We start from the raw sequence: 26,516 nt of genomic DNA, 5'->3' as shown, positions 1-26,516 counted from the left end.
TAGTCACCTGGATTCCACGGAAATGAGGAAGTGGTGAAACACGGAATGCATCAGTCACTGGGCTAGAAAGACTAGTTGATAGGCAGAAAAGAGTGAAAAAATTCTTATTCTCAGACCCCACAGAGTCAAAGAATCATCATGGGAGGTCCCTTTGTCACACAGCTCATCATACCTTGACTTAAACACATTAAAATTATCTACAGACACCACACTCTCAGGCAAGGCATTCTATCATTCACAACTCTGCATGCAAAAATCCTGCTTCTCACTCTCCTTATACAGCTTCCACAGATGACCTCTTGTTCTCCCTTAAACTCCCACCATTTCATGAAAAACCTCTTCAACACTGATCCTAGAAATTGATCCCTTACCAACTTTTATGTCTATCAGATCACTCCTCCTATCCACTAGATTCTAAATTGCGTCATCTCAACCTTTCCTCATATTCAACATTCCAGAGATCAGAAATTACCTTAGTCAATCGCCTCTGGAACCTTCCTTCCAACTTATTATTTTGAAAACCAGGTGACCAAATTTGTGCACAGTAGTCCATGTGTGGCCTAATCAAGGCCTTATACAATGCAACAAAAATCTCCTAACAAGTCAGTGTCCTTCGCATCATTACCAAAATTCCTTGTGTTGTCCTCACAATTTTGGCCATGTGTACTCTAAATTTTAGATCTTATCCATCATCACCCCCAAGATCTTTTATTTCCTCCACCTCTAACAATATATCCACACCAAGCATAAATTCTACATCTGATATTTATCCCAAATTTTAAAATTTTGCATTTTCCAACATTGAACTGGCATCCCCACTCCCATGCCCATTCACTCAATCTATTCAAGTCTTCTTGCAAGACCAGAACATCTCTACCTCCCCATAGTTCGTCCCAGCTTTGCATCATCTGCAAACAACTGAACATCTCCACCCAAATCTTCCTCAATATCATTAACATTCAGATTAAACAGCAATTTCCCTTAAAAAACCATTCCAGACACTCAACACACAATGCCCCCTCTATATCATTTTGCCAGAAAGAGATCAGAAACATTGTCCAAATTGGACAAGTCTCCTGGTCCTGATGGTATTCTTCTAATTGTCCTGAAGGTTTGTGCACCACTCCTATCCTATGTTGCCTGTATATACTCTCTTACTCCACTGATAATCTATCTCACAATCTGGAATTGGCCTACAGTCAACCAATTCCCAAGAAGGGTGACAAATCACTGCCGTCTGACCACTGCCCTATCTCACTCACCTCAGTCCTGTCTGAAGTAATGGAGAAAACTAAGTCCCAATTCTTACACTACCTCTAAGACACTTAGCTAATAAACAACTGCCAGTATGAATTCTGTCACTGCCGATCAGGGGCGGCTCATGCATAGGCACTGCGGAATTGTAGCACCCCCAATTTTTCTTGATATATAAATATATTTATTAATTTATATTTGCTTGTAATATTTAATTTTATCATCAACAATCCTATACAATTCTCTTATTTTGCATAAAAAATAATAAAAATCCATCTTATAGCACTTGGGAGGACGAAGGACGCTAGCAGCACTGTGTTTACCATAGTGTCATATTGCTAGTATTTGCTATGTGCGCAAGCATATGCACATCATAGTGAGATGCGAGCTATTAGTGTAATGCGACACTGTCCGTCGCACAGTTCCACTGTTGTTTATATGCAGTTTGCGCCAGTAGTAGAGTGTTTGTAGTTTTAATATTGTGTTTATTCAGTCTCTTTAAATATTTGGACATTACAATTAAAGATATAACATTTGTTATAGTTTTTATTTTAGAACATTATTGGGGTTATGATAATGGATTTTATTTTTAAGTAATTTTGAATTATACTAAACTGGATAATTTTATTGATAATAAACAATATTTTTTCATGAAACAAAACAAGAATATATTTTATTTTTAAGTAATTTTGAATTATACCAAACTATATAATTTTATTGATAATAAACAATATTTTTTCATGTTTAATTTTTTCTAAAAAGTTTACCATAATTTTGACATTTTATCCAAATACACACTGTAAGTACAGTGCTATGTATGTATATTTCGAAAGTTGCAGCACCCCCATGATTTCGAGCCATGAGCCGGCACTGCTGCCAATCCACAGATCTCACATATATCATCCATCTCTCCATCTCTGGACAAATGCCATGGAGGTTTGGTGAACTCAAGTGGTTGCACCTTGATATCTCCAAACATTTTGACCAATCTGGTCTGTTTCAGAACTTCTGCAGCTGGATTGCCAGGACAGGCTACGTGATTGTGGATGGTTCCTTATCCTCTTACCATTCAACTAAAGGCAGGGTTCCACAAAGTTCTGTTCCTCACGTCAACGCTTTTCTTTCTGTATATCAATGACCTACTTCAGTTGATCCCCAACTCAATACACAGTTTTGCAGATGACAGCATCATTCATTTGATAAACCTTACGCTACACAACTCATCTCAACCTACAGAACATCAACCACCACTGCTCTCAATTCTGATCTCCGAGCTATCCTCTAATGGGGTTCAGATAACCTCACCAATTTCAATACTATAAAACCCAGTTCTGTCTTATATCCACCCCATCTGCCCCGGTTTGACTATCAACTTATCATGCAGTAATCAAAAGCCTTTGCAAAATCAAAGTTTACTACTGTGTATCCATTTCCTTTGTCCAATGAAGCTGCCACCTTATTGTAGTAAGTAGATTACTAAAACATTACCTCCCTTTAACAAATCCTGGTTCTCACCAGCCTCTTCAACACTTTAACCACAATCAAGCATCAAATTATAGACAGGCCTATAATTTGATGCTTGATTTCTGTAATCTCCCTTATGAAGCAGCACAATCTTGCCTCCTTCCACTCCTTTGGAATATGACTCAGTACAAGACTGAAACAAATGTCAGGGCAGATGCAAACTCCCTGGCACATTCCTTCAAAATAAGTGGTGATATTATCAAGTGGTGAAGCTTAATAACACCGAGTTTGCTCAATTCCCCGTATACCTCTTGCTCACTTATAGTCAGCCTCTCCTCATCAGACTGCTCTCACACTCTCCATGATTTCATATTCACAAGAATGAAAGATCATTATGAATTTATTACAGGAGTAATATAGGATTGACACCACAGACTCACATGGCAGGAAGGGAGAGAACAAGGGGGTCACCCTAAATTGTGTAAGATGGTGGTGGTTTGAGAGAGTTAGGACTAATTTTTGGCTTGTACAGCAGGTGGATGGAAGGTCAGAGGTGGCTATGAATGAGTTCAAGGAGATGTGCAAGTATTTTAAAAGTTTTTTCATTTGGTTATATTATAAATTAGAGATGCCAAGAAATTATATTCTTGGTTATTTTTATGGCTATTTTGCCCTTTCATTTAGGAGTGTCCCTTTTTTAATGTCATTAATTCTCCCACATTAATTCACTTTAAAGTCAATTAATTCTCCCACATTGCCTCAACCCCTTCCCTTTTAACAGCCTAACAGCAGAAGTATGCACATCGCAGAAAGAAGACAACCAACAACATCCAAAAAAAAGGTATGTGCAAATTTTCTTCCTCTATTATTCTGCACATATTTGTCTCTAAAATACATTTGTAATGCCCTAAAAATGTTTGAGTAAAAAGTCAATGACATTAAAAAGGGGCACTCCTAAATGAAAGCAGCCAAAATAGCCATAAAAATAATAGTTTTTAAGAGGAGTAACTTGGGAATTTTCCCAGAAATAATTCTTATATTCTTGGTTTCATCCTTTATGCAAGTGTCAGCAAAGTCTGCATGTAAAGTAACTTCATGACTGGGCTACTTGTATATAAGAGGCTAATGACTTCACATCAATTGCTTCAGTATCCCATAATGCAATGCACATATCCTTAGAGACATGCGCAATGCTATGCATTATGGGAAGGGCCACTACCTAACCTCTGAGGTCTCATCAGTGGGAGTCAGATCCAGACCCAGATCCAGAGTATTTTAGTAATAAGGTGTGCCACCTTTTGGCTACTTGCATATAGAAATATGACTGCTGCATTACTCCATCCTTCGTGTCACTTCTGGATCTGGCACCCACTGATGAGACCTCAATAAAGATTGAAACCAGTCTGGGTAGTAGCCTTTCCCATAATGCATAGTATTATACATGTCTCTAAGGATATGTGCATTACATTATGGGATACTAAGGCAATCAATGTGAAGTAATTAGCCTCTTATATACAAGTAGCCCAGTCGTAAAGTTACTTCACGTGCAAACTTTGTTTGCTTACACTTGGATAAAGAATGAAATCAAGAATATAATTTCTTGGCATCTCTAATTTATAAGGAGTAAGTATTGTGTGCATAATGGTTATTGAAGGTGTCTTGTAGTGAGTGACTCTAGGGATATACTCAAGATGTCCAACAGATAAAGCCTATTTCAAGGGATATTTTTCCACTGAAATCATCCAATTTTACTCACACCCATACTGAACATACTCCGAACAAGTGTACACCAACTATGTTTAAGTTCGATGGACAGGAAACCGGACAATACTAGCATGTATGAGTATCTCAGAAAAGAAAGGTAACCAGTAGTAAGTCAGAGTTTTTTTAAGCCATCAATGTTCAACTTATCTGGTAATAATGATATTCTGTGGATTGACAGGAATTCAACTGTTGACGTATTCTTTAGAATATTTAAATATACATTCAGCTTAAGCTGATGAGCTATTAACATTGATTAATAGGAAGTTTTAAAAATGTATACTGTATTGGTAGAATTATGCTTCAGAAGGTAAAAGAAAACTAAGAGGTGATGATTAGAGACCTGGAGTGTTCAAAAGTGCCCTTGCACTGTGCATAAGTAAGAACACTGAAAAAATAGAGATAGGAGGCAACTACCCATACAAGGCCTTCAAACTACGTACAATGTGTCAATCAGTTGCCACTGTGAGATGGAAACCAGAAGATTCAGAAATGAATAAAGTGTTAGCTCTTGAATGATGATTCTATCAAGAATAGAACTGCACCATTCAAGATTTAACAAGAACAACAATATCAAGCAAAAGTACACTTGTATTCTTGGAAAAACAGACATAATATGTAAAAATGCAGATGTTAACTTTGCTTAAGAAGGGAATTAAAATATAAAGGAAGAAATTGAATCCTAAATTAAAATGAAATCGAAGAAGGAAATAAGTATTAGACTGTACTATGTTTAAAGTATTGTCTAAAATAGATGGAAATATTAAACTTTCAAAAACATCAATATTAAACTATGCCATGTAAAGAAATCGCATATTGTCGTGTGAACGAAAGTTCAAAGGTTGCAGTTTGACCACCAAAGATGACGTAACGAACGATGCGTAGGCATTCATGGAAGGTGCTCGAATTTCATTTCGTGTTCCCCAAAGAGAGCTATCCTCATTCAGCGAGGAGGTAACAACAAATAGGAAAGCGTCATAGACAAGCTTGGAGTATGGAAGAGGGCGCTATAGAAGAGTTTAAAAACGAACTCACAGGGCTCGAGACACTCTCTCTTGGCTCCTATGTTTCTGGTTTTGGTTCCTGTGGTTCCCCAATCGCGTGTGGCCCCTCCACGTGGGTTACTGGCTCGTAGTTCCAAGGCGGGCCAGTATGGCTGATATCCGATAAGAGGGCATAGTGGCAATGGGTTTCTGGCTCGTAGTTCCGAGGCGGGTCAGCATGGCTGCTATTCGGTAAGATGGCATAGCAGCAACGTGTTTCCAGTTGCCGAGTGGCGTGAATCGAAGAAGTTTAGCATGAGATGACGGCAGTGTTTCGAGTTTCGGCCATCGGTCTGGTTCTAACCGATGAGAAGGCAGCAAAGGATTCCCTTTGAAGGTAAATTATGTTAAAGGCAGCGACGCAAAATGTTCGTAAGCTCAGAAGAAAGAAGGGGCAAATTTGGGACGAGCATGTGGCTCCACGTGGCAGCAGATCACCGTACAGAGGGACAATCCATAACAAAGAACAGACGGAAGGATCGAGAAATTGTCTAACAAGGTGGTAACGTACAAATCTTCATTTTATGTATTATCTATTAGTGACGAATGTGTAAAATGGACAGAAATTAGAAAAGAAGATAGTGAGAATTTTAGAGACAGATTCCTGTGTTATGTTGATTGAATTGGACTGGTAGTCTACATTCATAAATTGTCTAAACCCAAGTTAATGTGTATAGGCCATTAGTAGCAGTAATTTAGTTTGATATTGAGAGCCATGTTTGTGATTTAGATGAATCATGAGTGTGTATAAATAACTTGCCTGTTTGATTACCACTGCCTTGCTTTACCTATATTTTAGTATTGATCTTGATTAGCTTTCAATATACGTGTTAGTCTTATTGGACTAGTAGTCTGAAAGTCTAGAGCATGCAACACTTAGCTGGATGTGAATTGATCTTTGTTAGCAAGTTTTATTTAGAATTTTGAACTAGTGTTTTGTGATGAATGTGTACTTATTTAACCTAGAAATGTAAGATTAGAGTATTTTGATAATTAGAATGTTCCTTATTCTTTAGCTAGTTAATTAGAATTTTGATATGACATACCTTTGATGTGTGGAAGCTTATTGTATGTAATTTTGATAATTAATAAACATGTTTTTTCTATGCAAGTCTGAGTCTGTCTGAGCATGAGACTGAAATTGCCACTCACGAAAATATCGACCTATGTTTAGAGGAGAAAAGGGAAATTTAAGATCGTCAAGGCCATGACTGTATACTGAGAACTCTGAAATTTACTTACCTACTTAAACTAGATAAAGTATTACTTGATTTCTGAGAAGGTTTCTCTGGATAAGAATTTCTATCCTAGAGCTCTGGCTGGGACAGCAAAAACAAATAAATTTTGTCAGAGCTCAAAACGGGAAACAGCCCCAAAAGGTCAGTTTAGAGGTTATATCTCAGTAGATACAAAGGAAAACAATGAAGTGAAATATAGAAAAAAAACGACGATATAACAAAGGCAATGTCACAACTCTGGAATGCTGATTATTGAGATAAGTTGAAGAAATAAACAGTTTAGGACATACAAAAATGAGATTTTCATGTTGAAAGAATATAAGATTAATTATAAAAGAGATCAGACACAAAGTGGAGGATGAGGAACAAGAGGCCACCTAACTTATAAGGGTGCAATTACAAAGAAATATAATTTTCTAAACCTAAGTCTTACTAGACTAGGCAGTCTTGTATAAAGTCATGCAAATCTGCAAAACCAGATGTCAAAAACTTACCCAATGGAAAAGTTCTTTACATTTAACTATGAAATTAAATGTTTTCCACTAAACCTTTATATTGTTTAAAATTAGAATAACTAAAATTTTTAAAATTAGAATTGTTTTAAAAAAGTCTAAAGAAAGAATTCAGGAAATTCAAGTATACCTCATTTTCACGTTTACTAATGTCGATGGCCGATACTTTAATTGAAAAAGGCCTATCCCTGTATTTGCGTTTCCAGATAGTAACAGGACTATTGTATAGTTTCAACTGAACAACTGTTTCTGCAGTTAGCCATCCAGGTTCAATATGTTGTTCCCCACCTGTAAATTCACATAACATTTAAAATCCACAACAAAAAAATTAAATACTTAAACACCTAAATTTTATATGATTTAAGTGTAACAAAAATTTTGGTACTATGAAAATTCACTGAAAACAGTTAATCAAAAGAGTTTACCAAATTGCAATTCATCAAAAAAGACAAGTAGTCGAATAAATAATTCATCAAATAAACATTTCGTCAAACCACAGTTCATCGAAAAAATAATTTTCTTGCAAACTATTGTTTAAAATTATGTGGAAAGTTTTTTTTTTTTTTACCTTGGGTTGCACTATTGTTTAAAAGTGTTTGGTAACAATATCTAACATTACTCAAGATAAAAGACAACATACGTTAGTCAATAAGAGGTAATAATTATTTTGTTTTATTTTAGAACAAATTTTCTGTAAGTATACATACTGCTTCAACGTGTTCATAGTGATTAATCTCTAGACAACAAATTTTGTTCTAATTTTTTCATAACAATGGTCAGATTAAAATCAAAACTGAAAAATTTTAACAGATATCTACTGTAAAATTTCGTTAAATTTTATCCAGCCAAAGTGAAATTACTAATATCATTTTGAAACTTCTTTACAAAAGTATTATAATAAAAGTGGTCTAGTTGGAACTAAAACTACACCAGATAACTTCTTGTAGAGACAACTTTTTCAAATTCCACAAAGTCATAGAGTTATTGTAATATGTAATTTCAACACTTTGTCCTTTTGTAGCCCTGAATATAGCTGAACTGAAAAATGGAATGGTTTTCAAATACCAAATCTGAATAAAATTCATCCCATAACTGGTGTGCACACAGAAGTCATACTACTACTACTAATAGCAATAATGAGTATCCATAGTTCAGTCGATATAAATTAAACCATTTAATTGAACGCATTGGGTTTGAATCCCATCTGACATGAATAATTATGTCTTCAACTGAAGGCAAGTTAGCAGGCCTTACAGAGATGGCAGTTTTTCCTCCAGGAAAAAAGCAAACCAGTTCTATGAACACATTTACAGACAGGAAATACTTATTGGACAAGAAACACAATAGGAAACCATGTTGTGATATACTTATTCCCTAGTAACGTAGCATTGCTAACCCACCAACCATTAGGTTGATGAGCGAGAATAATTATTATTACTACTACTAATAATAATAATAACGCACCCACAATTAAGAATAATAATAAGTAGTAGTAATAATAATAATAGGTGCCTGTAATTAGGAATGTAAGGATTTCATGCAATAAAATATTCATGTCGATATAAAAATTTTTTTAAATAATCTTTAAAAAACTGCAGGTCTTTGATAAATACACTTCACTTGTCCTATAATTCATTTTTCAATGAACTGCTCATTTGATGATTTGTAGTATTGATGAACTATGATTTTTTTTGATGAATTGCCTTCTTTCAATTTATGGTTTATTTTTTTATTTTTTTCCAATAAGTTATTTTTTTTCAATAAGTTACTTTCAGTGAATTTTATGGATACCAAAATTTTAGGTAATTATTATTATTATTATTACACTGGAACCTAAATGGAATCCCAAGATTCACCATGAGAGACTCATACTATGAACACTAATCATACCTCTCCTCGAAACCATTAACAGACAAAGCAGTCAAAACTGATTCTGGCAACCATTCCCTTCCTAACCTCTTACCCAACTTCCAAGGATGACCTCTTGTCCTACCCCTTTTAGACAAGTGCTGCAATATTTCCTTTAGATTAATCCAATAAAATTAAGTGTTTCTATCATTATCCCTTTTTTTATCCATCAGCCAACTTATGCAAGCCCTCCATCAATCCTCATAGGGAGCATTTTATAGACCACTCAGTATCTTCCTCAGTTATCTCTGAATTCTCTCCACCCTTAATCAACCCCAAGAAACTCAGGTGACTAAATTTGAACACCAAATAACCCAAGTAATTTGAACACTAAGTAAAATTTATAGGACATATTTAACAATATGTCCTATAAACTTTGACTATCTACCACTACCTCCAAATCCCTGGTTTAATAATGTGAAACTGACACCCACATTAAATCAAGTACATCATTTCATTAACATTCAGATAATTTTCTTAAAAATGATTAGTCGAGAAAAACCTCATTATCATCAAATTCCTGCCATGTACCCTCAAGAGGTGTACAGGATATGACAGTACTACATGAAAAAATTACATCATTACTAACTTCCTATCTACAATTTTCCTCCAAATCAGTCTGTTACTTGTCAAGACTCCAACATTATCAGATCTTATATTTCTATCGTCTAAGGCACTTTGTACCGTATCAATCCACCTATATCTTGGTCTTCCTCTGGGTCGTTTTCCTGCCAACCTGGCAGAGAACACTTGTTTTGCTAATCTTTCCTCTCCCATTCTATTTAAGTGACCATACCACCTGAGATTAGCTCTGCTAACGCATTCCTGGATGCTGACAATGTCAAGTTCTTTCCTAATATCCTCATTTTTAATATGATATTGCCATTGATGCCATCTGTTCACGCCTCTAATCTTTCTCAGGACCCTCATATCTGCAGTCTCTAGTCTTTGGTCAAGTGTTTTACTTCTGATCCAGCTCTCAGATCCATAAGTTAAAACTGGTTTGAACACTGTCTTGTATACAGCTAATTTAATGTTCCGACTAATTTCTCTCTTATTCCATATGAATTTATTCAGTTGACTTCCCACCATACCAGCTTTGTTCATTCTGTTGTCTATTTCTGTATTTAATTTACCATCTTCAGTAAAAATCGTGCCTAAGTAGCTGAAAGGTTTTACTTGTTCCACAGGTTCTCCATTCACAACACAGTTGACATTTTCAATGATTCTGCCAATTTTCATTGTCTTTGTCTTTTTATTGCTGACCTTCATACCATATCTATTACAACAACTATTCAATTTAGTCAGAGAATCTTGGAGACTTGTAGCATATTTATTTAGAAGTATAACATCATTCGCATAAAGCAAAGAGCTGACATTAACATCTCTAATTTTGATGTCATGTTTAATACCACTTTCCTTCATAATGTGATCCATATAGATAATGAATAACAGAGGGGATAATGTACATCCTTGTCTCACACCAGATTTAACATTAAACCATCTTCCTGTACTTCCTTCAATTCTAACTGCTGACTCACAACTCAAATAAAGACTAAGTATTGCTTGATATAATGCCCCATTGACACAATATAACCATAGCACATTGAATATGCTTCTCTCTTGGCACCTTGTCATATGCCTTTTCCAAATCGACAAAACTTAAATACAGATCTTTGTTATATTCCCATGCTTTCTCGACTATTTGTCGTAAAGTGAAGATCCGATCCTGACAGCCTCTATTTGCCTGAATCCAGCTAGTTCTTCACCAAGCTTTTCTTCCACAATTCTTCTCAACTGTTTCTCAAGTATACTTGCATAGATCTTACCAGGAACACTCAGTAGGGAAATACCTCGGTAATTCTCACATTCAGTTTTATTTCCCTTTTTATATATGGGTACTATGAGAGCTCTACTCCAATCATCAGGAATTTGTCCCTCTGTCCAGGCTTTCTAAACTATGCAGTGCAGCCACTGTAAGACTTTTATACCACCATACTTCAGCATTTCTGGTCGAATATCATCTACTCCTGCTGCCTTTCCACATTTCAAGCCTTTGATGGCTTTTTCTACTTCATGTATGGATATGTATTCCTGACTGCATGTCTGGTCAGTGTTTTTTTATCACTGTGTTGTGATCACTGCTTGTTTCATTTAGCAGTTTTTCAAAGTAATTACTCCATACTTCAAGGATATCTTTTTCTCCTGTTTTCATGTCACCTTTATCATCTCTAACTCCTTTTACAGCACTCTTTCCTCCATTCCTAACTTCTTCAACAACCTCCAGAATATTTTGCCGCCTTCTTGATATTTATTTTCTATATCCTTGCCAAAGTCCTCCTATGACTTTTGTTTAGCTAGTTTTACACACTGTTTAACTTTCTTACATTTGTCTCTGTATTCTCTAAGAGCGCAAGCTGACTAATTTGCCAGGAACTTTTGATAGGCTTTCTTCTTTTCCTTCACTGCCTCTTTAACTTCCTGTGTCCACCAGGGAGTTCTGATTATTTTATCCTTGCACACAACCTCACCACATGCCTCTCTGGCAGAATCAGTCAATGTTTTCTTCAGAGTTTGCCACTGAATCGCCAAGGTTTGATTCCTGTTCTCAAACTCTTTCATTTTCTTTTCAATAATCTTTGTGTATTTTAGTCTACAGTTCACATCTGAGAGCTGCTCAACTTTTATTCGCTTTAAAACTTTCTTACATGTTATTCTTTTCAATATGAAATTCAATTTTATCCTGTTCAAGACTAAATAGTGATCACTTCCAATTTCAAATCCTCTGTACACTCTAGTGTCCTGCACCAGGGAGGAAACATCACTATCAACAATAACATAGTCAATGAGACTTTTCTTATTCCTAGCCTCTTCTCTCCATGTGAATTTGTGCACATTTTTATGTTGGAACAGGGTGTTAATAATAACCTGTCCATGTCCTTAGCAGAAATCCAACAGATATTTGCCATTATTATTAGCTTTGCTCTTTTCTCCAAATTTTCTCAAAATATTTTTGTATGTCTCACAATCATTTCCTACTCTGCTATTTAGATCCCCAACAGAGGAACAACTTTTCCTTTTTCATTGTGTCAGTCGCTTTTTCTAAAGCCTCAAAAAATTCCTCCACTTCTACCTTAGTAGAACCTTCTGTGGGACCATAGGCACAAATAAGTCTCATTGTCCAGTTCCCCATTCTCATATTTGCCCACATTACTCTACTTGAGACTGACTGCCATTCAAGAAGATTAGCCTCGTATTTTGTGTTGAATACTATGGCTACTCGTTTTCCTCGATTGTCATTGCCTGAATATAACATTTTGTATTTATTGCTCAGAAAGATCTCACCAGTTTTGGTCTTTTTTTTTGTTTCAGTCACCCCTATTATGTCGATCTGGTACTTATCTAATTCCTCAGCTAGCTCCATTTCTTTGCCATTCAGGCTTCTTACGTTGATAGTACCGATCTTTAACTCTGATGTTGAGTTGGGGTTTGTTTTCAGATTTGTTCCAGTAGCTGACTTTTCGCTGTTCGCCCGGGTTCCCTGGCGAAAACAACGGGGGCCTTGTTTAAGTCTGCTACGCCCCAGCCGGTCATGTTGTACCATCATTTTTTATTTTGGTTTAACTAATAAGAATACAATTTGGTCAGTTAAATCCCAAATTGCTAGCCCATCCTCGTTCGTTCAGTATCAAAGTAGATACCCAACAGGGTGCACCACGAGAAGGTGAGGATTGGACATTAGGTCAGAAGCCCTGGTCGGTTCTCCGCATTCCTTTAAAGGCTATGTGGAGATCTTCTCTCAGTTATACAGCTTTGACCCTTAAGCACCCCCAAGAAAAACCTAAAGTTCTTTAAACATTCTACTATCAGGATATCTGGAAAAACTAATTGATATGAGATAACAGTCAGGAGCATTATGCAAATGACTGAAGAAAAAACAATTTTGTGTTCATCTGGATCAGACATATCAAGCATTCAAGGATATCTGTGCAAGTAAGGAACTAGATAACAGATATGCAAGTTTTCCAGTTGTATCACACAAACTATAGCGTATACAAAAAGCATGCAGGTAATGTCTGCACACACGCACACAAAGAAGCATAAGAAACAAATGGGTATAGTATGGCCACCGTTTGTAGGTCTCAGCTTGGCATTTTGCCAAGAATAGTGTTGTTCCTGAATAAACTAAGAAAAAAGTTTTAAGATGAATTATTCAGGAACAACTTTATTTAAATAAAGGCAGAGAATGTGGTATGTTGGCTATATACTGGAAAGGTAATTTTATGTATATAACACTAAATTAGGAGCAAGAAATTGTATAACAAATGAAAGAAAATTGTAAGACCTAACCTGTTATGCATATGGGTCAGATAAAGAAATTAATTAAAGTGCTAAATTTATTTAAGAACCCCATTTCATGTGTTATAAGGTAGCAAAGCCTGTAAGCCAGAGTCCAAGGGTCACCTTTGACCATCCAATGTTACGTATACTAGGGGGGGAGTAGTTATAAGAAAGAAACTAGAGCGCTTTCCAAGAAAAACACAACAAGCACACGTGCAATGTGATAGAGGGAGCTGGACGCCGTGACGTAAACCCAGGTGACCGTGTTGGCAGGCATTGCGATAGCCGAGAAGAGAAAACAAAAAGGTCAAGCAAACCCCACTCGAGGTCTTTTTTTTTGGTTCCGGTTTCCTGCTCGCCCAGATGTTGGTCCAGTCTGCACCTATGGAGAAGTTCCAGGTGGCCGTGGAAGGTATGAGGCATCTGTCATAGTGTACCAAGTAGGGATAGCTATTTCCTTGGACTAGGATAGCCGTGTTATGTCGTGCGATGGAAGATCCAAGTAGATGCTGTCCGTTCTGGCTAAGCTCCTGAGTCACATCGTTCTTCCCACAGAGAATCCGGCTGTACAGTTTGTAGTAGGTGGCCAGACGGATAGCAGACTGAGAAGAAGCCTTGATGTTCTAGACAAGGCAGAGGAAAACATCGAGTATCATTCCAGGGACGGTAACATAGACTCTTGCGATATAATATTCTGTTGAGGAATCGTGCGCTTTCTAAAGAACATTTTGTGTAGTGGACTTATTTTATGGAACTTTAGGAACTGTACATAACTTGGCATAGGCCCTTTTTGTTTGAGAACTGACTGCCTAGAAAGGCCATGTTTATTCTGTGTGAATAAGTAGTAATGTGTTAAATGATATAATTAGTAACCACGTGAATGTAGAAAGTGTGATAAGTGTTAATGAGATAATGTTAAGTTGTATATAGAAGTGGTCCAAGCAAGTTGGTTCATGTATTTTGTTTAGTAGTATTGAACCAAAGATCTTACTTGAGAATGATTCAGATTAATTAGTAGTAATGCTTACTTGTATAATTTCTTTTATTAATAAATATGTTTCTTAATACCTGTCTGATCTGATTTAGTATATGAATTCAAACAGCCACTCATAAAATTACTATCGAACTTAGCGGGAAGAAGCCACGTGTATGATTAAACAAAGCAGACCATGACTACATGTAAGAATTAGGTGAACAGAGTTTAGATTTTATTATAGTTTAATTATTGTGTATCATTCTGAGAGAGCCATCCTGGGTAAGAGTCCCATCTATCGTATTGGCTATTGGCTCGGTATTGGCTGGCGCAGTTATAATATAAATTTGTCGATGCTTATCGGGTGGACTGTCTCAGAAGATGTGTTAATGGTCACGTCCCATACAAGGACAAAGCCCTAAACATTAAGTAACCTCCACATGGTTAAACTATAGAGAGACCAAAGAACTGCTTATTTAAAAAGGGGGAAGATTTAAGTAAAGAACGAGATAAGTATAGAATTAATTTAAAAGGGAAAGATATATGAGAATAAAGGATAAAATTAAATAATAAAGATAAAAATAAGTAAGATGGGGAAGTTATAACAAATGGCACAGTTGATAGGATTCATAAAGATATATAGAACAAAGAGAACGATATAACAATAGTCGATTCATGCTGAAGGGGAGGAAGAAATGAAGGATGTACGAATTGAAGGATGTACAAGAAAGCACAGGATTTCACCAACATGCGAAATCATGTGCTTTCTTGTCTGTCGTTGTACTAGTAGCTTGATTTTTGTTGTCGCTTTTTTTTTATTATTAATTTATATGATGGATCCAGTACAGTCAACAAGTTCTGTTGTTAAACGTTTCAGTAGCTCTTGCATAAGAATATTGAATAACGTGCTGACATTCTGCGAAAAAGAATCGTTAAAAGGCAATCTCCTTGTTCCCCTTTCTCAAGTCAGAAAACGTGCAAGTGCAATTGCGGGCGTATCGGGGTCAACTGTTAAAAGAATTCATAGGGAATCAAAACGTGAAGGTAAGCCAAAATTTAAATCTCCTAAAAAAAAGCACCAGAGAAAGAAAGCCATCAAAACCGTAGCGTTGAATGATTTTGATGTAGACGTTATAAGAAGAACTATTCACGAATTTTATGTAGTCGAGAAAAGAGTGCCAACTGTTCCGAAACTGATTCCTGTGCTTAAAGAAAAAATTAATTTTCCTTGGAAAAGAGAAACTTTAAGGAAAATGCTTCATGAAATTGGATTTTGTTTCAAAACATCCAGAGTAAAAGGAAACTTATCATGGAGCGAAGTAACATTGTTTATCTAGAACGCAGTATTTGAGAGCAATAAGATGTTTCAGGGAGGAGAAAAGACCGATTGTGTATCTAGATGAAACTTGGATTGATAGTAATTTAACTTATGGAAAATGTTGGCAGTCTAAAGAATAATGTGGAGTGCTACAAACCGGAAATGCTTTGCGGCGCATAATAATTTTGTGTGCGCGTGGAGAAATGGGTTTTTTGCCGAATTCAAACTTACTATACAAAGCCAATTCAACTACTGGAGGTTACCATGGGCAAATAAATTCTACAATCTTCAAAAAGTGGGCAGAAGAAAAACTGATTTCAAAGCTTCCTAAAAATGCTGTTGTTATAATTGATAATGCTTCATATCACTCTATTTGATTAAACAAAGTTCCAAATTTGTCTAATAAGAAGCAAGTTCTTATGGATTGGCTCTCTGCAAATAACATTTCTCATTTCCCAGTAATGCGAAAAATTGAATTGCTTAATTTGGTCAAAAGAAACTCACCCACAACTAAACTATTTAAATTCAACACTATGCTCAAAGAGCATGGATTTCTAGCTTTGAGACTACCACCATATCATTGCGATATTAATGCTATTGAGTATGTTTGGGTAGAAGTGAAAAGTTTCATTCACCATCGCAACGTAACTGGGGATATTGACATGTCGAAACTTTTTAAGCTTTCAGAACAGGAACAATTGAAAGCATTACAGTTCAAAACTGGAGAAAATATTGCTCTCATGTCACCTCATTGGAAAATATGTATTGGGACAGAGACGGAATTATCGAAGAATTATGCGAACCTTTGGTGATCAGTTTAAGTGAAAGTGATGGCGATTCGGACACCGATTCAGATGACTCTGAAGATTAAAAGGCTTTGATAATGGTATTTTTTTCCAACATTTTTTTGCATGGGTTTGTTAAAAGTCATAACAATCATAAATAATTAATCAGTTTAGGACATTAAAGTGTCTCAGTTCTCTCAACTGTAAGTTTAGAATATCTAAGTTTGTTTGAAAAAATTTCTGTTTTTCTGTATAATTATTTTTATTTTATAGACTTTCTTAGAAATAAATTTCGTTAAATTTTTCTTATGTGCTATACCTTTTCTTAATTTTGTTAATACTCTACGCACAATTTTCCAACTGTTATACAAGCAAAATAGTTACACTTTAAAAACTACAATGTTCGTAAAAGAAAATCTAAATTTTCTGACCTGTAATAATAAACTCATCCCAGAAGACGGATTGATTACCCTATTATCGGAATGAATTCTCCTTTTTCTGACATGAGCAGAAGTGTTGAAGGATCTCTAATCGGTGGGCGAACTACAGTGATTTGTTGCCTTGGTAAATATGTTGGAGAACCTTAGATTATAGACATAGGCATTAGTGAGATCTGGATATCAAAGGCAGAACATACTAGCTGGCATTAAGTGTAAAAGGTACAGTATTTTTAAGAAGGATAGGCAGGCTAAGCTAAGAGGGGATGTGCTGCTGATGATACTGGATGACTTGAATCCAGTTAGAGTCGAGACTTATGACCAAAATACTAATAATAGTTTCTCATGTGACAATGAGTTTGAAGCTATCTGATGTGAGGTGGAGTCTAAGTTGATCAAATATATAGTCTGGTGTTGTTACAGACATAGTAGATTGCTTGCTAATGATGAAGAAATACATCACCAAATAAACATGGGTGTGAAGCACATCATAATGGGGACTTTAGTTATCCAAACAGTGATTGGCTAGCAGTAAAATCTCATGAGATGAAACAATTTACTAAGCTGTTGCAAGACAACTTCCTCTGGCAGCATGTGACAGAAGGAACTCTAGGTCAACAAATGTTAGAAGGGAATTTCAGTTAAAGACTTAACTATTTTGCCTCTGCCTAGTGACAGTGATCATACAGAACTTAGGACGTGCCTAAGATCTATTCAAATCATGCCTAAGATCGTGCTATGAACGATCTATTCAAAAAAGGTTGCATGCTGAACTACAAAGCGGGAAATTATGCTCAAATGAGGAGTATGGTGGATTCTGCACCATAGCATTGGCTGTTGAATACAAGGATATCGACAGTGCATTGGAAGGGTTTAAAAGAAATACATGACACAGGATCAGAATTGCATCCCTAGAATACGAAGAACAAATACAGTAGCAGTGAAATGGATGTGTAATCTTATTAAGCAAGAGACTCATAGATGTGGAAAGAATAACATGTGCATAAGATGATGTGAGCTATGAAAAATTATAAACAGCAGGCCAGAAGAGTCAACTGTTGTACAGAAAGCCAAGTCTGAATATGAAAAGTAACTGGCTCTGAAAGCTAAAGACAACCCAAAAGAATTCTATTGTTATGCTGCAAGTAAAAGAAATTGAATATGAAAGAATAACTATGCTGAATGCTGATGATGTGTTGGTGACATATGCAGAAGAGTGACTAATGAGTGTCCATTTTGCTCGAAGCTATAAACCTAGTATATACAACATTATGCTCACTGCTACCTCTTTACATGATGAAGAAACTTGAGTGCATGGAGAGAGAGAGAGAGAGTGCGGGGGGGGTATTAGAGCTGTTGCAAGGGTGGTGCAAAGAGTGATGTACTATATTCTGTTAAAAGCCTTAGCAAAATCCAAAAGTATCATAGTGTATTCATTCCTATGAACTTATCAGTATCTCTGGAGATACTGATAAGTTCATAGGAATGTGTAGATTGTGGAAAAGTTGATTTAGGGCTCACATGAAATGAGTTCATAGAGAATCTGTACTTTGCAATAGACAATAGGTTAACTAAGGGAAAGTCACTTTTAAGCAACTTGCTGATATTCTATAATAATGTTACCACTGAGTTAGACAAGAGGAATGAATACACTATGATACTTTTGGATTTTGCTAAGGCTTTTAACAGAATACAGAATAGAAGACTGTTGCATAAATTGGAGAATACAGGATTGGATTATAAAATACTGGCATGCATAAGAGGAAGGCTGACTGACTGACCTATCAAGAAATGGTATATGGTGGGGGGGATCTATAACTGTAAGATTTAAATTAACCAGTGGAGTACTGCAAGAATCAGTCCTTGGTCAATTATCATTCAATCTATATGTTAATGAAATTATGAAGGATTTGACAGGTGACATACAGCTATTTGCTGATGATGTAAAGATACAGGGTAATCAAGAATGTGGCCGATATACTTACAGAATGATTTGAATAGGCTGGAATTATGGGCTTGTGAAAATGACTATCAGTTCAATGTTAGTAAATGTAAAGTGATGTGCTTTGGTGTAAAGAGATATCACAGTATCATATTATACTGGAGGGATTAAGCGAGAAGAAACTGATCAGGCTAGGGATCTTGAAGTTTTAGCAGATAAGACGTTGAAGTTCAAAGTTTCGATCTTCATATCAAGGTCATCATCTGCAGCATACATAAATATACAAGACAAGCTGCATTACATTTCAAACCGTAAGCTAGAGAAACAATGATTTGATCACATGCTACTAACTGGCATGACCTCTAGTGGGGGAAAAAAAATACATCAAGCTAATTTAATTTTTGATTACATGAATAAACATTCTTGCTTACAGATGGTTTTTCTTCCAGTAACAGTGATGTCCTATTTCTATTATTACAATTATTATTTTTGATTAAAAAAAAAATAAAATAAATATATATATATATATATAAATTACGACATGAATAAACTTTCTTATAGATTTCTTTCCTTAACAGTGATGTCCTATTTTTCAGTATTAAAGTTATTTTAGATTTAGGATCCTGGATTTTCTAAAGTCCTGTTTATAGCGTTCTTAGAGAGGAAGGCTTTGTGGGACGAATATATGCCTTCCATATGTATGCGATTTTTAGACCATCATTATTGTTTAGATTGGGGTGGTTGATAATGATCTCACAAGCTTCCTTAAATTTGCATTCATACCATGTTTTGGTGTGATGTAGACAACTAGTACTTTTCCAGTCAATTCTATGTAAGGTGTTCAGAGCATGATCAGAGTGGCCAGCTTCACCATATTTATTATATTTGATGTGTTGTTTATGTTCTTTTTGTCTGATTGGAATTGTGTGTCCTGTTTCTCCTATGTATGGTATGTTGCAGGTGCAGTAAATACGATATACTCCAGGGTGGGTCAGCAGAGGGAGTGAGTCTTTGGATGAGCTGAGTAAGCTTTTTAATTTTTAACAGGAAGTTTAAAAGTGGCTTTGAGGTTGTATTTTTGTAGTACTCTGTCTGATGTCCCTTTAATGTAGGGAATGGTTATAGTTCTGTAGTCTGGTTTGTCTTTGTTTTTTATTGAGGTCTTGTAGAGAATTTTGTTAATAGTGTTTTGGCAGTATCCATTTTTTGAAAAGTATTACTGATCACTGTAATTTTGTTTTTCAGTGCCTGTTCACTGGAGCAGATCTGCAGAGCTCTGTTTTTTAGGGTATTGATGACATCTAGTTTTTGTGTTGGGTGGTGGTAGGAGTTCATGTATATTAAGGCTCACCAACTGACACCATTCTTCTTTAACTCCTAATTGATGGGAAATGCAAAAGTATTCCCAGAATTACCAAGAACAATATGCTGAAGGGCATCCTCTAGTCCTTTGTCAGACAAGAAGAATCCTCAATAACTACAAAGTTCCAGAGAAGATTGTATCTTCTCCCCCCCAACAAAAAAAGAGTGCTTAAAACTTCTGCTCCTGAACTAACACCCGTTATCATCTTTACAATCTCACTCATCTGGCATCTTTCCTTCAGCATGGAAATGCCTATAAGCAACCAATTCCAGAGAAACTAGATAAGTCAGCCATCCAACTATCATCGCATTGCACTTGTCTCACTTCCACTGAAAAATAATCATTAACAATTAGAATCCATAATGGCTGGATGGTATATAGGCGATAAAGAAACTGTCATTTTTAGTTCATAGAGCAGCACTTTCCAAACTGTGGGCCATGGCCCCCTTGGGGCCGTAGGTTTTGTTGAGGGGGCGGTGAAATAATGAAAACAAATTTAAAATCTTTTAAGACGAAGTAGATTTTTTTATCTTAAAAGAAACATATTTAATTTTTATTATTTATTTTTTATTTTTTTATATTTTAATGGAAAAAAAATCGCACATTGGTGCGGGTTCACAAATTTTGCTTCCTGCGTATTTCGGCACTTAACGAATATTAGTAAATATATGCTTATTCATAAAAATTTCATTTCAAAGCAGAAATCTAAGAATTGCAGTTTCAAATATTTCACCTGATATTGGTGTAGCAGTATATTGAAACACATCCATCACATTAAATTATTAAATTTCTTTTATGTTTTTAATTCTTTCTTTATTACTGATCGTTTTACGTTTCATGTGCTTGTACTGCAAATGTACAATAATAATATATCTATCTATATAGAAATATGAGATAATGTGGCATGTCAAAAGTGTATGCAAGATGCTAAAAATGTAATATTTGCATTTATTTTTTGCAATATTCGTTGAGTATGTTTTGTATTGAATATAAATACAATAAATATTATAATAATATATTCATGACTTACTTTTCACAGTATTAACAACACCACACAATTTTTTCAAAGAGATGTTTTATTAACTGCTAATATTTGGATGATTTTCAACTCAGCATCATCAGAGCACAACACACTTGTACACTCAACAGCGAGTGAGTGAAACTACAATTGCAATGGACAAAAGATCTAAAGTCCTATTTTTGGCAACCTCTAACGAAAAAAAAAAATTTCCAGGAGTTTTTCTTAGGATAACAGTTTCCCAAATTTTTGGCAAATTAATGCAACCATATTTGTTAAGGTTGGGAGAATTCTTCAAAGCCATTTGCTGATTCAAAAAATAATCTTTCAGATTTATAATGACTCCTGAAAAGCACATTCGTTTTTCTCCTTCTAATCCTGTGTGAAGGAGTGTCCAAAGCATGGTCTGCCAGTCCTGACTTGCCATAGTAATAGTAGTGAATGTACTTTTCATGTTCTTCCAGGCAGATGTTAACTGATCTTCCTGTTTATCCATAATAAGCCAACGAATGTGCTTTTCAGGAGTCGTTATAGATCTGAAAGATTTTTTTTTTTGAGTCAGCAATGGCTTTGAAGAATTCTCCCAACCTTTACAAATATGGTTGCATTAATTTGCCAAAAATTTGGGAGACTGTTATCTTGGTGGTGGTGAACCTTTTTATGTCCGCGTGCCAAAAGTTTACAAATCGAGTTGCTGACGTGCTGGCGAATGCTAAAAATTTACAAATCAAGTTGCTGACATGCCCGGCACGTCATCAACTAATTAATTAACATTCATTAATATAAAATTAATTGCAACATTTTATTGAGACAAGTTTAAAAATTAACATAGAATTTCATAAAAATGAACTCATAATTTGACATACATACACATTGTCGTATACAAATCAACATCAACATATTAATTTATGAATGAGATTTTTGCTGTTGTACATTAGATGCCAAATGCTTTATATCAGGTTCATATTTTGTCACTTTTAGTAATACACATGTGGAACTAGATTCATCAGTCATTCTATTTCTTAAACTATCTTTTATAAAATTCATTTCAAAAATAATGACTCGCAAGCATATGTAGAGGAGAAAATTGATAATATAGCCATTGCTAGTTTTTTTTAAACAACAAAAGGTTTCAGGAATGGCATTCCAAGTTCTCAATATTTTCTCTTCTGCAATTCTTTTTAATTGCATCCAATAATCGATCATTTTCCATTATTTCCAAGTCATTTCTCAAATCGACAAACTTTTGTTTCCATATAGAACTAGATTGAAAATCGATTAGGAGCATTTCTATATCTTCCAAATTCAGCCACTCGAAAATCTCCAAATTGTGTTTATCTGTTGATGTATCTGGATGCAAAATAAATTTTGATGTCTCTGCAAATTGCCTGAACTGCATAAATCTTGAAGAAAATTCGTTGATTATCGACTGAATAACTGTAGAAAACTCTTTTGTCAATTTAACTTGATCTGTTTTTTCATGGGATTCTAGATCTGCATAGAAGAATATTTTGGTATTTGGAAAATATCGGAAATACCGTCACAATTAAAAATTGGTAATTTAGCTTCGAATGCTTTGATTAAATCAAACATGACAATAATTGTCTTGTTAACACCTTACAGTTTAACATTTAATTAATTTAAATGTAAACACAAATTAGTAAAAACATTAATTCCGAAAGTCATTCGATGTTCATTAATTGATTGTATTTTTCAATGATTTTCTCATTATGTAAAAAAAGTCTGACTTCATCTAAACACTCAACAAATCTTTGAAGAACTTTCCCACGACTTAACCATCAGATGTTTTTGTACATAAGTAAACCATTGTACACTGAGTTTACCTCACTTAATAATTCTATAAATTTTCGTTTATTTAAAGCACATGCCGATATAAAATTGACCAATTTTGTTACAATGCTCATAATCGATATCTTCGATTATGAGCATTGTAACATACAATGCTCAAAATCATTGTATGTTAAATGATTATGAGCATTGTATGTTACAATGCTCATAATCATTTCAAGAAGTGAAATGATTATGAGCATTTCACTTCTTGAAATGTGGCTTGAAACTAGCCTTTGCACATAAAACCTGCTGATGTATAATACCATGGAAACCCAAGAACTGAATGTCCAACATGTTTGGTAAATAACTTGATGAATCCATTTTCCTCTCCAGTCATACTGCGAGCACATCAGTAGTTACTGATACAATTTTGGAGGGATCTATATCTCTTTCAGCAAGTGCATTTATAACTATGTTGCAAATATCTATTCTTTTGTTGTTGTTGCTAATGATGTTAAACTTATCAATTCTTATTTGATGTTATTCCCAACACAATATCGAATAAAAATTGCTAAACGAGCTGATCCAGTTATGTCAGTACTCTCATCAAGACAAAGAGAAATTAAACCAGAAGATTTTATATCTGTTTTTTTGGTCATGAGTTATATTTTTAGCCATTTCTATGATTCTATCTTTCACAGTGTTTCTAGTCAAAGGCATATCTTTTATTCTTAGAATAATTTTTTCCTTGTTTTCAAAATCTTCATAGAGCTGGTGGCGCATTTTAACCATGCTTCTTTTATATATTCCCCATCACTAAAAGGTTTCCCGTGTTCGGCAATTACATTTGAGACAAAAAAACTAGCAGCAGTTATATTTGAAAGACTGCTGATAAATTTCATTAGGGTTGTTGACCGGATATTCCTATTTTTAATTGCCCAAGCAATAAATTCTTTCTGTTCGTCCTTGTTTTTCTCAAGGAAAGATTTATGGTTTGTCTCATAATGCTGTTTCCTCAGGCCAACATCATTAAATTAATTTCTGCTAAGTTCTATTGACCTATCCCATTCTGATCACCAAAAATTTATACTATTGTTCAGTATAAAATTGATTATTGTATTATTAAATGAATTTTAATGATGTTGGTTTGAAAAAAAAAAAAAAAAAGCCAGTGAGAAAAATATTTATGCATTGTAACTCACCATAGAAGTCAGCGGAGAGGAAGCAGCAGAAGGATGTTGACTTGTCGGCGAATGCTTATCGTCGAATATTACTTGCCCCCGCATATAACTGCCACCCTGATTTCACTTTATGAAAAAAGACATTAAAAGGTTTTACATATATACCTCCTACACAAAAAACAACACGCCCTCCCCAACAGCCATTATATACTGTAGATGCAATAAAAAAAAAGTTTTATTGTATCCCTGAATAAGGTACAGAGGCTTTTGCAGTCTGTGCAATATATTTCTCAACAAATAGTGCAATTAGAGACAGCTGGAATAAAAACAGTGCTAACTAATGAATCACATGTACCCCTCTCACAGAAACTGCACTGTATAGGCAAGCAAAACCATATGTTGCACCAGAAACACAGTATCTAAAAACTCTTGTCAAAATTTTCAATTACATGAAATAAGTGTTTGTTTGATTGCATTTGAAATTCTCGATGTCATTATGACATATCACAAAGGCTAACTTCAAACAAAATTCTACCACGAATTGAAACATGTCATATAATTCTTGTGTGAGTTCCCCTTCCAGCTCAAATGCAAACAAGCAGCAATAAAAATCAACCAAGGGTTGAAACTTTGTGCGAGTTCAGCCCGCCGGTAATGAGAAGTTCTGTCAGAACGAAAAACGACACCCCGTCATGAATGTCTTAAAACTAAGAAATATATAGTGAATGTTGTTATGACAGTTGCAGATGTTATGGAATTCGGTTGAAGAGAGTTAGTATTTCAACTCAAAAATTGTCGCTTCCATTTGTCTTTGGGTCATGTGATCTTTTGTTAATACCACACCAATCAAATTCATGTCTTCATAGTTGCTCTCTCCTGTAAAACAAAATTTAACTTGTACATAGTGTATCAATTAAAAAAAAGGTGGAAAAATTTATAAGAGTATAAAAGGATATCATATATAAATCGTTGACGTGCCAGCAAAATTCTCGGGCATGCCACCTCTGGCACGAGTCATAGGTTCGCCACCACTGTCCTAAGAAAAATTCCTGCATAGTTTTTTCCCCCCCGTTAGAGGGCACCAAAAATATGACTTTAGATCTTTTGTCCATTGCAACTGTAGTTTCACTCACTCACTGTCACGTGTACAAGTGTGTTGTGCTCTGATGATGGCGAGTTGAAAATCAGCAAAATATTAGCAGTTAATAAAACATCTCTTTGAAAAAATTGTGTGGTGTTGTTAATACTGTGAAAAGTAAGTCATGAATAACAGTCAACACCTAATCTTATCTGTTAGATATAATAATATATGTTTATAATACGATTTTTTTTTCCAAGTGGGGGGGGGGGCAGCGTAAAATTTTAATTTTTCCAAAGGGGACCTTGACATCCAAAAGTTTGGGAAGCACTGCCATAGAGGATCTTGCCAACATCAACCATCTAAGAAGAACCATGGAAAGGTTGTGAAACCTGTTTGGTCACTTTAGATATTTAAAGCTTTATTTATCTGGTACAAAGGCATAACCAAATTAAGTGTCCCATCTACCCTTCGCAATTGAATTGCAAAATTTCCTCTAGTCATTCACTGTCTTAGTGGGCGACTTCCTTTCTTCAGATTTTCTCACTAATGCTAGAGTACCTTAGAACTATTTTCACACATGCTCATTCTCCTATTTATAAATGATAAAACCTAAAATCTTATCCAGTCTTGCAATTTACTTGTCATTTCATTCTACAAGTTGCAATATCCTTATCCTAAGCTATATCTTTCATGATCAATGCCCTAAACACCGATCTTGTCTTTTCAATAACCTTGTCAACTTCACTACTAAAATCAATTGCCTTATTTCACACAATACTGCACTTCTCTCCTCAAATAATGATAATACCTAGATCAATATATGATCAGTTCTCTAGACTCTCCATGCATAATCCACACACACGTAGTCATCTCTGCATCTAAAACCCCAGGTATGTTTTTCCGCCCATTTCTCAAGTGTGAAACTCCTAATAGTGTACAAATCCCAAAATACCTTACCGTAAAATATTTTCACATGCAGAGTAGTTTACCCAAAAACCTCTTAAAATGCCCGATGCTGTTCAGAGGGTAATTTGGTTAACAAGTAACTCCTCACTCCATCCACTCATTGTAATGCTCTTTCCACTCTACCTCTTTCAAAAGGTATT

At 35.2% G+C, this 26,516-nt stretch overlaps 1 protein-coding gene across 4 annotated transcripts in view; it reads right to left on the bottom strand.

Moving 5' to 3' along the window:
• LOC150103721 (glycerophosphocholine phosphodiesterase GPCPD1-like) overlaps positions 1-26,516 on the bottom strand; it is a 284,138-nt gene that overhangs the window by 158,591 nt on the left and 99,031 nt on the right. For all 4 annotated transcript variants that reach the window (XM_090397125.1, XM_090397127.1, XM_090397126.1 and 1 more), the window contains one exon: positions 7,403-7,560. In XM_090397125.1, the coding sequence (XP_090253251.1) occupies positions 7,403-7,560 (158 nt within the window). The remainder of the gene's footprint in view (positions 1-7,402; positions 7,561-26,516) is intronic.

This window comes from Typopeltis vanoorti, chromosome 8 (assembly GCF_054136105.1).
Source record: "Typopeltis vanoorti isolate ZY-2024b chromosome 8, IOZ_Tvanoo_1.0, whole genome shotgun sequence".
In the NCBI taxonomy this organism is placed as follows: Eukaryota; Metazoa; Arthropoda; class Arachnida; order Uropygi; family Thelyphonidae; genus Typopeltis; species Typopeltis vanoorti.
This window is presented reverse-complemented; position numbering and strand designations above follow the sequence as displayed.